General features: G+C 44.6%; 1 protein-coding gene across 2 annotated transcripts in view; it reads right to left on the bottom strand.

Moving 5' to 3' along the window:
* The window catches only part of CREB3 (cAMP responsive element binding protein 3), a 61,220-nt gene that overhangs the window by 32,694 nt on the left and 12,057 nt on the right, over nt 1–16,469 (bottom strand). For both annotated transcript variants that reach the window (XM_030192772.1, XM_030192773.1), the window contains exons 2-3: nt 11,361–11,498; nt 2,159–2,474 (exon numbers count right to left, since the gene is read on the bottom strand). In XM_030192772.1, coding sequence (XP_030048632.1) covers nt 2,159–2,474; nt 11,361–11,498 — 454 coding nt within the window. The remainder of the gene's footprint in view (nt 1–2,158; nt 2,475–11,360; nt 11,499–16,469) is intronic.

Genomic DNA, 16,469 nt, shown 5'->3' with positions numbered 1-16,469 from the left:
CCTCTTCAACGGCACAGGCAACACCACCCACCTCCTCCCAAAAGCCAAATCCCCATAACGACCATACTCACTAACCACAGGAATAGCACCAAAACACATTATTAACCAAAATCACACTCACACAACCAACAACCATAAACCAAACAGCCAATCATGGCTCCCGGAGGGGCTTGCTATGGAGTGTTCACCAGGGTTGCCAGGTGGAAAAAAATTTTCCAGCCCAATCCAGCCCAAAACCCGCCCAAACACAAACCCCGCCCCTGACACCCCCACCCCCGCGTCATCACCCCCGCCCCCGCCGTCACCGGCCCCGCCTCCCACGTCATCGGCCCCGCCTCCCCGTCATCGGCCCCGCCTCCCCGTCATCGGCCCCGCCTCCCACATCATCGGCCCCCCGCCTCCCCGTCATCGGCCCCGCCTCCCACGTCATCGGCCCCGCCCAAAACGTCACTAACCCCGCCCAAAAACGTCACTAACCCCGCCCCCCCGCGGCCGAAAAAGGCAAAAAGCCGCCCAAAAAACCGCCGTGAATCCCAAAAACCAGCCCAAAAAACCGCAACCCGCCGCGGGCAAAAATTTCCCGCGGCGGGTCGCGGAAAACCGCCCAATTGGGCGGTAAAACCGCCCACCTGGCAACACTGTTCACCTTCTGCGAGCTGCCATCGGGCTGCTTCAGAAAGTTAACGCCCCTTTCAATTATGACATCAAGGGGAGGAGTCACAAGCCCAAATGGACTGACAAGACTTCAGCTGGTGTCCGAGTCCTCACAGGTCACTGCTCAGCTCCCTCCAGCCACTGCTTGCCCTGAGATTGCTAGCATGGAATGCTGCTACTATTTGGGTTTTCGACAGGTGCTTGTGACCTGGATTGGCTACTGCTGGAAGCAGGATACTGGGCTAGATGGGGACCACTGGTCTGACCCAGTATGGCTATTCTTATGTTCTTATATATATATCTGAGCCTTGTCTTTTTTTCCTTTTCAGTTATTGTGAGCTTGGATTCTGCTGTTGTAGGAACATCTAATCACACTAAATTACATCATTACCTTCCAGAGTCCTACCTTTTACTTTCTGTTACTTGGGTGTACCTTCCTTTTTTACCTGCCTTCTACCTGTGATCAGGTAATTGTGTTTCAGCCCCACAAGTCCACACAACAAATCCAATGCCACTGTGTACACTTAATCACAGAATAACGTCTAGAAGACTGTGAGAGTTTGTGCCCATCCATTTCAGATTTTCCAATTAATACTTTACTAACTGGCTAAATCTCTCTTATCTGCACCCTTCTCCTCCACTGCTAACTCCGGACTCCGTTCCTTTATTCTTGCTGCACCATATGCCTGGAATAGACTTCCTGAGCCGGTACGTCAAGCTCCATCTTGGCCGTCTTCAAATCTAAGCTAAAAGCCCACCTTTTTGATGCTGCTTTTAACTCCTAACCCTTACTCACTTGTTCTGTACCCATGTTTTATCATTCCCACTTTAGTAATTCCCTTATTTGTCCTGTTTGTATGTCCTAATTAGATTGTAAGCTTTGTCAAGCAGGGCCTGTCTCGTTATGTCCAGTGTACAGTGCTGTGTATGTCTAGTAGCATTGTAGAAATGATAAGTAGTAGTAGTAGTTAATACAGAGCAGAAGAAAAGTGCAGCAAATTCTTTGATCTCTGAATTAGATAAAAGAACACCTGGCTCCAAATTTACAACCAGAGTTAAAATCTGCCCAATCTGTCTTCTTTCTACCTTCCCAGAACCTGATTGTGTGTTGTAAAAGTTGTAGCAATTAAAATTTTAGAGGACCAGTAAAGCATCTCTGGTCCCTCTGACACAATCAGAATGGGAGCAGCAATTTCTTTAGATTGTTCAAAGTGTATTTTTGGATTCTATAATGAAGTCTTTTTTGTTTTTTTAACTCTGCAAAGTTTCATTTCTCTTACACCTTTAAGATCTGCATTGTAGTACATTATCATACTATAGTGGAAATCTTAAAACAGATTATTTTCTAAGAACATAAGCGTTGCCATACTGGGACAGACCGAAGGTCCATCAAGTCCAGCATCCTGTTTCCAACAGTGGCCAATCCAGGTCACAAGTACCTGGCAAGATCTCAGAAGAGTATCCTTAAACTATCTGGCAATGAAAAAAAAGATAGCGCTCATACCTAGATCAATGAAGACATCACCTTCTGCCGTCTCCGATCGAACACTCTCCAGAGCAATTCCATCTGAGTTGTTAGCGTCTTGCTGGAGCGAATAATTGTGATCAAACTGTATGATATCTGATTCTGCTGGGCTGAGGGAAAGTTTGGGACTGTGAGGAGGAGAGACATCCCATATTCCAGGGCTGGAGAACGAGTTATCATCAGAAATGCCGCTGTCACTGCTGGGAGGAGAGTGGCTTTGCATGGTACCTGAATCCTCTTCAAAAGGAGCAAGGATAGAGGACAAAAAATCTTCAATTTCATCCTCACCCATCATCTGTAGAAAAACATTTTTACAAGGTGAGTAAAACACAGAATTCCCACTCCCTAGTCTACAAGGCTTAGCTCTGAACATGGCATCTGTACCCATAAATCTTTCAACTCTCCTTTTCCTGCAAAATCATCAAAATGCCTTCCTTTCCGAGTGCTCTACAAACCCTTATACACACACTCATCACCTTCAGCGCCTCACAGGTCTCCCAATGAACCATCTTTCTTCATTACCAAACACCCTCTGTCACACATGCATCTTAAGTTATTCATTGACTATTAGGTCCGGCATAGAATTCAAGTTTTTTTTTTTTTTTACAATGTCTAAGTGTACCCGCTCTGCAGCTCCTCTTTTCTTCATAAACCCCAAATCATAAATTCCACTCACTACAAAATCACTCTCCAGAACTAAACCCAGTATGGAGGACGACTCACCAAATCTATCCTACTTTCTTGCACCATCCATTGGAATAGACTTCCCAAGCTGGCTCCCTTCTCTGGCTTTACTAACATCCATCTGAAAAATCCAACTTTGAGGCCAATGTTAAAATGTAACCTCTCTGATGCTCCTTATCAGAGCTTTGTTGGTTTTAAGCATTTCCTCAATAAACAACTTCCAAAAAGTCTCTTTTACCAACCCCCCAGTATACTTGTTTTTTTGTTTTGTTTTTTCCTCCCAGTAGTTGTGGTACCTGTCATTAGTAACCAGTATCCTCATGGGCATGAGTTGTTGTTTTTTTTTTACATTATTTATGCTAACTTATTAATAAGGGTCATTAATTTTAGTCTTCTGTTTGCAATGGTATACGTGAGTAGTCTGTTGGGCCATTTGGTGGTTTTTTTTTACACTGGAATATTGCTTTAATTCTTAAGTCTTATTTTTGGATTTCTTTTTACAAATTTCATTTAAAAGGTAGAATTAAATTTATAAATAAGGAAACATTGGCTAGGTGCCATTACGAGCACCTTTACTTTTGTTCTGAGTAAGGATTTTGGGGTGCTTTGTCATATAAAGATGAGATATAGAAATTTTCTTAAATTCTAATTCATTTATTCTTTTTTTTTCTGTTTGTTATTTTCGTTTTGCTTCTTTGTTTTTTTAGGCATTGAGCCCATAGTGGGTGTGTTGAAACACTAAGAGGCCCTTTTACTAAGTCACGGTAGGCTCTACGAGTGTGCAGCACATACCCAAATGAGACTAGCGCCAGGCCAGCACGCGCTCCTGGTGGTAAATTCAGATTTGGCACGCACCCATAACACGTGGATGAATTTATTTTCTCCTACGTGCGCTGGTTCCGGTGGTAATTGCTGCTTGGCAATGGGACGACTTCCCTATGAAGAAAGACTAAGGAGGCTAGGGCTATACAGCTTGGAGAAGAGACGGCTGAGGGGAGACATGATAGAGGTATATAAAATAATGAGTGGAGTGGAACAGGTGGATGTGAAGCGTCTGTTCACGCTTTCCAAAAATACTAGGACTAGGGGGCATGCGATGAAACTACAGTATAGTAAATTTAAAACAAATCGGAGACAATGTTTCTTCACCCAACGTGTAATTAAACTCTGGAATTCGTTGCCGGAGAAAGTGGTGAAGGCGGTTAGCTTAGCAGAGTTTAAAAAGGGGTTGGACGGTTTCCTAAAGGACAAGTCCATAAACCGCTACTAAACGGACTTGGAAAAATCCAAAATTCCAGGAATAACATGTATAGAATGTTTGTACGTTTGGGAAGCTTGCCAGGTGCCCTTGGCCTGGATTGGCCGCTGTCGTGGACAGGATGCTGGGCTCGATGGACCCTTGGTCTTTTCCCAGTGTGGCATTACTTATGTACTTATGTACTGACTGGTGACCGCGTGTATAGCGCAAGAGTCTTTACCACTAGATAAATGGGTGGCATTAAAGGCTCAGGCCAGTTTTGAACGCTTGCTGGTTTCATTTTTACCACAGCCCTTTTCCCGTCCCATTAAAAAAAGCTACTTTTTGTAGATGCGGTAAAAACTGACCCAGCTCACCCAATACTCGTGCCTACACTACCGCAGCCCACATTTTAACACGGCTTAGTAAAAGGAGACCTGGGTTTCTAAGCCTGAAAACTGTATTATTTCATGAAGTGTATTTATCCTAATTGGCCAGCAGATGGCACTTCTTTTGAGTTTTAAAGCTGTTACTGAAAAAGACTTCCTCTTTTCCATTTTCAGCTTATGGGAAGGCAATCTGCAGTACCATTGAGTAGCTACTTTCAAAATTGATGCCCTGGGCTCTGATTGGCCCTGGAGTTCAAATCTTGACTGAAAGTACTGGATTTTCCCCAGTCTCAGCCAGGGAGCGGAGAGAGGACGATCTCTTACTGAGAGCCTGTGAGAAGTTATACGTTATAACCTATGAGCAGCTATATTTCCTGACCTCCCCAGGTAGTAAACAAATGTTTAGATAGTTTTAAACTAATTTATCTATATTCAGTTACTTGTCATCGCTTACTGATTTCACCTTTTTCTGTTCACTATTCAAATTCTGTGACAACAAACCTTATTTAGTTTATTGACTCCGCTGTTCTGGATTAAGAATCCTGGTTTGTGTTTTTTTGGGTCTGTGGGTGCTTTCTATAAACTGTGAGACCCCTGAAGTGTGGCCCCAGCGTCCTAGAAATCACAGGGGAATAACCTGAGAGTGGGAGACTAGACCAGAGACATGCGGGATCCAGTCAGTGGGTGGAGGGTGTTAGCACAGAGCATGAGCCAACGTGCAGGTGAGGCTAGGCTCTGCTGGGCAGACCCTTCAGGTGGCTGCAGGGTAACCTCAGGTGGGTGCTAGGCATTTCGTAACAATGAGTATTTGGCTTGTCCTTCTGTTTTTAGTATCTTGCTCTTAAGACCCTTGAGGCAGACATTGGGTATCTGATCTATGTGAAACTGTTTTCAAATGAGAAATATGATACTGGGTTGTGGTTTTTTTTTAATTTTAGATGTCGATCATGTCCTGATTTTATACGTTTTTTTTATTAAAGAATAAAAGTGATCAATATATTGTCAGATGATATTTATGTATTTGATATAAACATGTTTCTCATCCGATTTATTATTTCATGGAATGCCTTTTACCTGCTTTGTTTTTTAGTGAACCTGAGAGAGGAAGCAGTAGTTTGATTTGGGGGGGGGGGGGGGGGGATAACAGTGATGCCTTCTAGCTATATTCCCCTAGCACATCTCTTCATTTATAGTTTGTATAGTCGATTGTTCTAATTAGGATAACAAGAGGAGCGTCTGAAAGAGCAACCAGATGCAATTCCGCCCTACTCATGAGCTCAGCTGTTTCCTGCTCCAATTGGCAACGCCTCGTCCCTCCTTGCCGATTGACATAGACCACCGTCGTGGCATTGTCTGACATGACACGAACTGATTCACCGTTCAGCAGAGGACGAAATGCTTGTAGTGCCAGCCAAATTACTCTGGTTTCCAAGAGATTGATCGAATTGATTCACTGAGACCAAAGACCCTGTGCATATTGTCCCTGACAGTGTGCTCCCCAGCCCTTTAGGCTGGCATCTGTCATGACTACTATCCATGATGGCATATCCAGAGGCATCCCCTTGGATAGGTTGGATGTCCAATGCCACCAGCTGAGACTGCAGCACTCCTGCACTGGCAGAGGCAATTTCCTCTGCAGGGAATCCCTCTGTGGCGACCACCTGGACAGCAGGGACTTCTGAAGAGATCTTATGTGTGGTCTGGCCCATGGCACCGTCTCTATTGTCGCTGCCATAGAGCCCAGCACTTGAAGATAGTCCCTTGCACACGGCACCAAGTTCTGCAGAAACTATCGAATTAGCAATTGTAACTTGAGTATTCGAGCCTGTGTAAGAAATACTCGACCCCGCCAAGTGTTGAAGCACACTCCCAGATAATCCAGCAACTGAGACGGCTACAGACAACTCTTTTGTGCGAGTTGTCCACCCAACCAAGGGATTGCAGGATGGGAACCACACGATCTGTGACTTGCACACTCTCCTGGTACGACTTTGTTCTGATCAGCCAATTGTCCACGTTAAGGATGAACTAGGATTCCCTCCTTCCTGAGAACTGCTACTACCACGATAACTTTTGTAAACATGCGAGGGGCTGTCGCATGGCCGAAGGGCAATGCCCAAAACTGATAATGCTTGCCCAACACCGCAAAGTGCAGAAAACGTTGATGCATGAGCCGAATCGGAATGTGCAGATAGGCATGTTAGACCTAGTGCAGTCAAAAACTCTCCAGCCTGAACTGCCACTATGACCGAGCAAAGAGTTTTGAAAAGTGGCAATTCCAAGAGCCTGAATGACTGCTTTGAGGTCCAGAATCGATCTGAAAGAATACTCTTTCTTTGAAATGACAAAGTAAATGGAATACTGGCCCTGCCTGAGCTCCAAAGAGGGAACTGGACAAATAGCCTGAAGGTTGAGAAGCCTTTCCCGAATATCCCTGACCACGCCCTGAGGCGAGACCGGCAGGGAGACTCTAGGAAAGCATCTGGAAGAGGATGCGCAAATTCTAAGGTGTACCCTTCTTGAATAACCTCTAGTATCCACTGATTGAAGGTAATCTGGGCCCACCTCCAAGAAAACTGCGCTAAGCGAGCTCCCACAGGAATTAAGATGCTGGGCCCGGAAACCTTCATTGTGCTGGATGAGCAGGAGACTGGAAAGGGGCTCCTACGTCTCTGCCCCATCTGTGAGCTCCTCGAAAGGACTGATCCCTCTGTAAGAACCGGGACCGCTGTACCGGAGCTGCTCTCCCTGGTCTAAAGCGATGAAAATCACGTCCCTGACCACGGCTCGAAAATATACTGCACCCTGATGCCATAGGCCAGTCCTCTGGTAGCCACGTTACCTTAGTATCTCCCAGACTATGGACTAACTTGTCCAACATCACCAAACAACAGAGAACCCCGAAAGGGAAATCTACTGAGCTTAGACATAGAAGGTCGCATCGCATCCGCTGACCAACCTCGTACCAAAGAGAACGTCTTGCAGCTACTCCCAAAGCCATAGACTTAGCTGAAGCTCTCAGCAAATCATATAAAGCATCTGCCAAAAAAGGTCGATCTCATCTCAATCTTAGCCACTTTGGCGTCTATGACAGCCAAACATCCGAAGATCTATCCAGGACCTTCTCAGACCAGCAAAGAAGCTCTAGCAACCAAGGAACTGCAAATAGCTGCCTGCACTGTCAAAACAAAGAAATTAAAATTACTCTTCAACAAAGCCTCCATATGGCGATCCTGAACATCCTTAAGCGCAGTACCTTTATCCATGGGAGCCATATTCCTTTTAGTAACTGCCGAGACTACTACATCCACCACTGGAGGCTTCAGAAGGGATTTGTCCGAACATGGGCCAGATAGAGATGAACCATAGGCTTCGTGGGTCTAAAAAAAGAATCTGGCACATCCCACTGTGCCTGAATGACGTCTCTGATATCCTGGTGATAGGAAAGATCTTACCTGTCCTTTGAATGCCCTTCAGAGATCCATCTTCCATCCCTCTACAGCAGGGGGGGGGGGGGGGGCTCCTCTTCCTTAAAACGTAAAGTAGTAGAAACCAAAGAAATTAGCACCTGCAAATCTTCTTTGTGAAAAATTCTAACCATGGAAGGATCCTCCTCCAGGAGAAAAGACTCAGCAACTGAGTCTACCTGACCAGAGTCTTCAACAACGTCCTTTAAATGAAAAGTCTTGTTCCTCGAGAGAGGGCATCTCCTGGTCTGGATCAGAACCCAGATTCTTCTCAAGATCCCAGAATTCCCTGGGTTGCTTAGCAGAGACAGCTGACCTTCCACAGAAGCTGAAGGAGGGTCCGAGTTTTGCAAAAGAAAAGCCTTGTACATTTGCAAATTCCAGAGGAAAATCTTCTGACCCTGCAGCCCTGCAGGCTGCTGTGCTGAAAGAACCGGCAGAGAAGCAGGCCAATCTGCTGACACAGCTGGAGAAGGCAAGATGGCGGCGTTTCCCCCCAAAACCAGAGCTGCCGACTTGTCCTTCCCCACACCTGAATCCTTACCCCCAAGGCCACCACCAACGAGATTGAAGGAACAGGACCTGCCTCTGGCGAAATCTCAACCGCTTCGCAATATTTACAGCAGCCGCTTGCTCCCAGACCCGACCACTGACACAATGCACAGCGGCGGAGTTTCTCTGTCATGGCGGCTAAAGGCACCAGAACGGCTTTTTTTTTTTTACTTGACAGGAAAGATAAAAACTGAGGCCAATCGCTAGAAAGGGAGGGAAGGGAGCTGCTTTGCTCGCTTGCCCTTGTATCAATCAGCTGTTTTGGGTTTTATTTACTTTTTTTTTTTTTTTTAATAAAGCAGCTGTCTCTCCCTGCCTTAAACAGCTCTTCCCCTGAAAAGACTGAGGCAATTAAAATAATAAGTAGCTCAGACTGCTGCAATACGGAGGACTTGGGAGAGAGAGACCTCTGGCCTCCCAAGTGACACCCCCGAGACTATCAGAGACCCCCATGGGCCTCAGCCTCCACAGTCAGGTAAAGACCCCGGATGCACAGAAGATCCTCTTAAGAAGAAGAAACTACACCAGAAAACTTTGTAATTCTAAAGCATCAGCTATTTTAACCATAGAAAAGGAGAAAAAGGAAAGTCTAAAATAAAGAGACCGAAGGGCTCACCACCTTCCACCTGCTGCAGACTACTTTATCTGTCTGTAGCTGGCAGGGGCTCTTATTGGCTCTCTCTAGAGTCAGAGTTCTCAATCTCCACCTGCTGGAAGGCATGCACAACTCATCAGTCACATTATGGACTGGTCCAGAGGGACGCTAAGGAATAGTCTAATATCTCTAGTACCTTAACAAGCTTTATTAAACAACTCAATAATATACTAAGATGCAGACAGCAGTCCAGCAGCGAGGGGGTACTATCCAGTCTTTTGCACCAAGTGTCACATGAATGATTATCTCCAGAGGTTATATGTGTGTGCCCGATGCAAAGAGCTCCTAGATCTCAGAAAACGAGTTTGTTCTCATGAGGCTAGCGTAGTAGACCTGCAGGAGCTGAGGAAGAAAGACAGGTACACAAGCATTGCCATACTGGAACAAAAGGTCCATCAAGCCTAGTATCCCGTTTCCAACAGTAAAACAGATTTTATGCTGCTTATCCTAGGATATGCAGTGGATTTTCCCAAGTTAAAGAGGGCCTTGAATCAAATAGACTAAAAATTCTGCAGGGCACGAAACACATCTTAGAATCCCTATGGATTGAAATTCCGTGTGTAAAGGGGAAAAGGATAGTGATAGGAGTGTACTACCATCCGCCAGGCCAGAATAAACAGATAAAATTAGGGAGGCTAACAAACTGGGGAACACAATAATAATGGGTGATTTCAATTACCCCGATATTAACTGGGAAAATGTAACATCAGATTTGATACCAGCTCTGGAGTAAGTACACACAGGAAATCTAATACGTTAGCATTTAACTTTCAGAAAGGAGACTATGATAAAATGAAAAGAACGGTTAAAAAAAAAATTTAGAGGAGCAGTTGTAAAGGTCAAAAGTTTACATCAGGTGTGGATGCTGTTCAAAAGTGCCGTCCTGGAAGCCCAGACATATTCCTTGTACAAGTACACCACTGATAACATCCTTTTCCTCAGCGCAAGCTCCATTTACCACTACCCTCTGTCTCCTCCCATTTAACCAGTTTTTAACCCAGTCATTTTAGGTCCCATACCGAGGGCACTCAGTTTACTTATCAGACGCCTGTGCGGAACAGTGTCAAAGGCTTTGCTAAAATCCAAGTATACCACATCTAGTACCTCTCCCACATCTTTCAGCTGAGAAGACCTCTAGAGTCCTGGAAGTGTTATTCAATTTTTCCATGTCTATGAGTAGAGGAGTGTGGTAGCCGTGTTAGTCCACTCTTAAGGTTATCAATAGAAATCAAACAAAATAAAACATGGAAAAGAAAATAAGATGATACCTTTTTTATTGGACATAACTTAATAGATTTCCATGTCTATGGAACTGCAAGTTAATAACCTTGCAGAGATTTTTTTTTTTTTTTAACTTAGACAACTTAGATGGATTTGCTCCTATTTTTACAAGAATCATTTTAATGGTACACTCACTCATTTTTTCCCAGATGGACTACTGCAACTCTCTGTACGTAGGAATCTCACAACAAACCTATGAAAGACTTCAGTTGTTGCATAATATTGCAGGTCAATTTTTAAAATGAAAAATTTGGCCATGAATCTCCTCTATTAATCTAGCTTCACTAGATGCCTGTGGAGGCCCAAATCCTTTTTAAAATATCTTGTTTAGTTTATAAAATACTATCTGGACAGTCTTCTAAAATTCTGTTATTGCTTCTGGGATTCCTCCAGTAGGTCAAGGGAGCCACATAATGAATCAAGGTCTTTTCTGTTTTCTATCAGTTTCAGGTCTAAGGGTAAAATTAGTTTTAGAAAGTTCCTTCTGTTTTCAGTCTGTTAAAATTTGGAACTCGCTTCCTCCTATTACCCAATTCATACATTTTTATTATCTTTTCCGAAAACAACAGAAGACGTATCTTTTGATTAAAACAATCTAAAATTTGTAAAAATATAATTTTTTTTTGTAACAGTCTTAGTGCTATTCACAAGATTCTTGATTTGTGACTTCGCTTTGGACCTTACCAAGAGAAGGTGGCTTATAAATATGTAATATATCACATCTGCCTGAACTCCAAAGCTCGTTTTCTAAAACACCTTCAAAGAGTCCCACAATCTCCAAAATTCCAAAAAATAATGCACGCAGTCTGTTGCTTTTGTTCCCTTTATTAAATTACCCAGATTTGATACATAATATTAATCCCACCACAAACCACCCAACAGGTGGCAACCTCTCTCCTAAAGCAAGAAATCTTACCTCCTGCTCCTGTAAACCCCAGTCATCAGCTGGTTTCACCCCTTCCTCCAGAGGGTCAGCAGGGGAAAACTTATTTTCCAAAAGGAACTCCAGCAGCTCCTGGTCACCAAACTCGACCATCTCTGGGGAGATAGACATCTAAAAGAGAAAAGGGATCATCAGAACTACAGAGAAGAAGCAGCTCTATGGCTCATGAAATTCTTGCCAACCCCTCTGCATGTAAATGCACAAGTGTGTGTACATTTTTATGTCTGTCAGTGCATTTGTGTTTATGTAGTGGCTCTTGGAACCGCTTCGACCATGGAAATGTACTGGGGCATTTTTTAGAAGAGGATAATTTCTCTTTCACTCCCAACCAGATACAGGAGCATCACGTCTAAGGCACAGAAACTTCTTGCAGATTACTTTCTCCTTTACTGTGACTAGAGCTGCCTTCCAGTGAGTGTTCCACTCCCGCAACCTAAAGTCTCTGTTGCTAGTTACAACAGAAACCGGCAGAATCACTCAGGTGGGGGGGACACTACAGACAACAACATTACCTGTAGTAGGTGTTAAGTTATATTATGTCTTAGCCACGTACTTTATCAGTTTAAGGCGGCTTACAGGAACTAAGAAAACAGATAAAAAAAACTTTCTGGTAATTTCAGTAACTAAATACATTTTATATACATATAAGTTCCAGAACCATCACTAGAGTCAAGTCCACGGAAATAAGAATGTTTTCAAATATTTCCTAAAAAATGTATAATGTTGGCAACTTCACAAAATTATGGGGAGTGAATTCCATGAGGAAGCCATCTAACAATAAAATGTTAGGGGTTGGTGGTTGGGAGGCGAGGATAGTGCTGGGCAGACTTATACGGTCTGTGCCAGAGCCGGTGGTGGGAGGTGGGGCTGGTGGTTGGGAGGTGGGGATAGTGCTGGGCAGACTTATACGGTCTGTGCCAGAACTGGTGGTGGGAGGCGGGGCTGGTGGTTGGGAGGCGAGGATAGTGCTGGGCAGACTTATACGGTCTGTGCCCTGAAGAGGACAGGTACAAATCAAGGTAGGGTATACACATATGAGTTTATCTTGTTGGGCAGACTGGATGGACCGTGCAGGTCTTTTTCTGCCGTCATCTTCTATGTTACTATGTAAGTGAATTTAAAGCAGTAACACTAGGAAACTGCAAGGCCGCAGCATATATTCTCAAATGTGACTGATCATCCACGGAGCCTGGTGCGGACTCTGCCATAGTGAACTGTCACTTTCAAAATTTGAGGCAGTGCCCCTACAGCACATGCGCAGGTGCCTTCCTACCCAGCACTCGTACAAGGGACCAGCAGTATAATACTAAAGGCGGGAGGGATGTGAGAATATATAACTGCTGACCTAAAGGACAAGTCCACAACCCACTACTAAATGGACTTGGGAAAAATCCACAATTCCAGGAATAACATGTATAGAATGTTTGTAGGTTTGGGAAGCTTTCCAGGTGCCCTTGGCCTGGATTGGCTGCTGTCGTGGACAGGATGCTGGGCTCGATGGACCCTTGGTCTTTTCCCAGTATGGCATTACTTATATGACCTGAGAGAACACCTGCTATAGCTAAGTAACTTTGCTTTCTCCGAGGACAAGCAAGCATGATATCCTCACACGTGGGACTCACTAGCTGCCAGGTTCACAAATAATCTTGGCAACTAAGGAGAAAGTGAGCCTGGCAGAAAAAAAAAAAAAAAAAAAAGAGCCGGAGGGCAGAGATGACATTCAAGTACTGCTTAATCAAAACAGCTATCCCGCCTAGGATGCTGCTCCAGACAGTAGTGAGCAGTGAAGATGGGGATAGAAGACCACATTGTCACCCTACAAATTTCTTCAATGGTGGCAGAGCAGAAATGGGCTACTGAAGCCGCCATGGCTCTAACATTGTGAGTGGTGACACAGCCATGAAGGCTCAGCCCAGTCTGTGAATATGTGTAGGAGATACAGTCAGCCAGCCAAGACAAGATAGCACATTCAGTGAAGGGATCCCTAATCTGTTAGGGTCGAAGGATACAAAAAGCTAGGAGGACTTCCTATGAAATTCTGTATGCTCCAAATAATACTCTGGAGCATGTTACAATCTAAGGTATGCAGCACTGCTTCTCCAGAATGTGTGTGGCTTAGGGAAGAAGACAGGAAGTACAATGGACTTACTGATGTGGACTCAGATTCCACTGTAGGGAGGAATTTGGGGTGGGTTCAGAAAATGACCCTGTCGTGGAAAAATCTGGTGTAAGATGGGTCTGCTACAAGGGCTTGAAGTTCGCTCGCTCTTCTGGCAGAAACAAGTACTATTAAGAACAATACTTTAAACGTAAGGAACTTCTGAGAGCAGGAATGGAGTGGTTCAAATGGAGGTTTCATGAGAACTGCAAGGATGCTACCAGAGGTGGTTTGACAGGTTTGGTATGAAATAAACCTTTCATGAATCCAACTATCAAGAGATGAACAGAAACTAGCTTACTATCAACCCTAGAGTGAAAAGTGCTAATGGCACTCAACTGTTAGTTGAGAAAGTTAGTTTTGAGGCCAGAATCAGAAAAATGGAGAGGAACTCCATAAGGTTAGGAAGAGAGAACCTAGCAGTCGAGTGCTCTGGCTGTACAGCAGAGGGAACATCTTCTCCACAGGAAAAACTTACAATTCTGTGTAGAAGGTTTCCTAGAGCTTAGGAGTATCTTAGAGACTCCATCTGGAAGGTTTAAGGAACATAAGTCTAAAAACCAAGCCGTCAGGGCCAGAAAGCAAGAATCTGGATGGAGAAGGGACCCTTTGTTCTGTGTTATTAGGGTTGGAAAAGGATCTAACTTCAATGGTTCCTTGGAGATAACTCTAGAAGAAGAAACCAAATTTGACATGAAGAGTAGGGAGCAATTACCGTGTTTCCCCGAAAATAGGACCTACCCCGAAAATAAGACCTACCGGGGTTTTCCTGCAAATTTAAAATATAAGACATCCCCCCAAAAGTAAGACCTACCAAACTTTTTTTTTTAAGCAGGGCCGCCGAGAGCCACCCGAGGTTGCCGGGCCCCCCCTCCATCGCTCCCGGAACTAACCTGAAGCTCCTTTCACCTTCGCAAGTTTGGATTCGAAGCAGCAGCGCAGCAGGGCGGACCTCTCCTTCCTTCCGTGTCCCGCCCTCGCTTGACGTTACATTACGTCAGGTGAGGGCGGGACACGGAAGGAAGGAGAGGTCTGTGCTGCTGCTTCAAATCCAAATCCGAACTTGCGAAGGTGAAAGGAGCTTCAGGTTAGTTACGGGAGCGACGGAGGGGGGGTCCGGCGACCTCAGGTGGGGGCGACCGATGTTTCCCAGAAAATAAGACATCCCCCCGAAAACAAGACCTAGCGCGTTTTGGGGAGGAAAAATAAATATAAGACAGTGTCTTATTTTCGGGGAAACATGGTAGGATCATGGTCCCTTGGTCTCAACGTAGTTTGAGAAGAGTTTTCCCAATGAAAGGTAGTGGGGGAAAGGCATATAAAATATCTGTTCCCCAATAAAACAAGAAGGCATCTGGGGATACACGGTTGGAAGCATAGATCCTGGAACAAAAGCGGGAAAGTTTGTTGTTCTGAGAAGCAAAAAGGTCTATCACTGGGGTCTCCCACTGCTAGAATATTCAACAAGCCACATGCATGCTGAGGGACAATTTGCAAGGCTGAAGGACTCCGGTCAAGTTTGTCTGCCACAGCATTCTGTTTGCCAGCTAGATAAGCAGCTCTTACTACTTACTACTACTTAACATTTCTAGAGCGCTACTAGGGTTACGCAGCGCTGTACAGTTTAACAAAAAAGGACAGTCCCTGCTCAAAGGAGCTTTCAATCTAAAGGACGAAAAGTCAAGTTGGGGCAGTCTAGATTTCCTGAATAGAGGTAGAGTGGTTAGGTGCCGAAGGCGACACTGAAGAGGTGGGCTTTGAGTAAGGATTTAAAGATGGGCAGGGAGGGGGCCTGGCATATGGGCTCAGGGAGTTTATTCCACACATGGGGTGAGGCGAGGCAGAAAGGGCAGAGCCTGGAGTTTGGCGGTGGTGGAGAAGGGTACTGAAAGGAGGGATTTGTCTTGAGAGCGGAGGTTACGGGTAGGGACGTAAGGGGAGATGAGGGTAGAGAGGTAAGGAGGGGCTGCAGATTGAGTGCATTTGTAGTTAGTAGGAGAAGCTTGAACTGTATGCGGTACCTGATCGGAAGCCAGTGAAGTGACTTGAGGAGAGGGGTGATATGAGTATATCGGTCCAGGCGGAAGATAAGACGTGCAGCCGAGTTCTGAATAGACTGAAGGGGGGATAGATGGCTAAGTGGGAGGCCAGTGAGGAGTAGGTTGCAGTAGTCAAGGCGAGAGGTAATGAGAGAGTGGATGAGAGTTCGGGTGGTGTGCTCAGAGAGGAAAGGGCGAATTTTGCTAATGTTATAGAGGAAGAAGCGACAGGTCTTGGTTATCTGCTGGATATGCGCCGAGAAGGAGAAGCAGCTCTTATAGAGATGTTTCAAGAAACTGCCCAAGTCTATATCAGGATTGCTTTTCAACAGAGGTGGTAAGATCCTGTTCCTCCCTGTTTGTTCAGGTAATACATCACAACTTGGTTGTCAGTGCATATGAGAATTATTTAATCAAGGATGCATTGCCATACTGGGACAGACCAAAGGGCCATCAAGCCCAGTATCCTGTCTGATCACTAGTACCTGTCAAGATCCTAGAATAATAAAACAGATTTGAAGCCGTTTACCCTAGAATCTGCAGTGGATTTTCCGAAGTCTATCTTAATGGCTTATGGAATTTTCTTTTAGGAAATTATCCAAACCTTTTTAAACCCTTCTCAGCTAACTTCTTTTACCACAGGCAAAAGTGGCTAGGGCTCTAGCTTGTAAAAAAAATGGCTGAGGGGAGATATGATAGAGATCTATAAAATGAGTGGAATGGAATGAGTAGACGTCAATCAATTGTTTACTCTTTCCAAAAATACTAGGAGTATGCAATGAAGCTACAAAGTAGTACATTTAAAGCAAATCAGAGAAAATTTTTCTTCACTCAACGTGTAAGTAAACTCTGGCATTCGTTGCCAGAGAATGTAGTAAAAGCAGT

Source organism: Microcaecilia unicolor, chromosome 2 (assembly GCF_901765095.1).
Source record: "Microcaecilia unicolor chromosome 2, aMicUni1.1, whole genome shotgun sequence".
Lineage (NCBI taxonomy): Eukaryota > Metazoa > Chordata > Amphibia > Gymnophiona > Siphonopidae > Microcaecilia > Microcaecilia unicolor.
The sequence above is the reverse complement of the archived record's forward strand: the minus strand, read 5'-3'. Positions and strand labels throughout refer to the sequence as shown.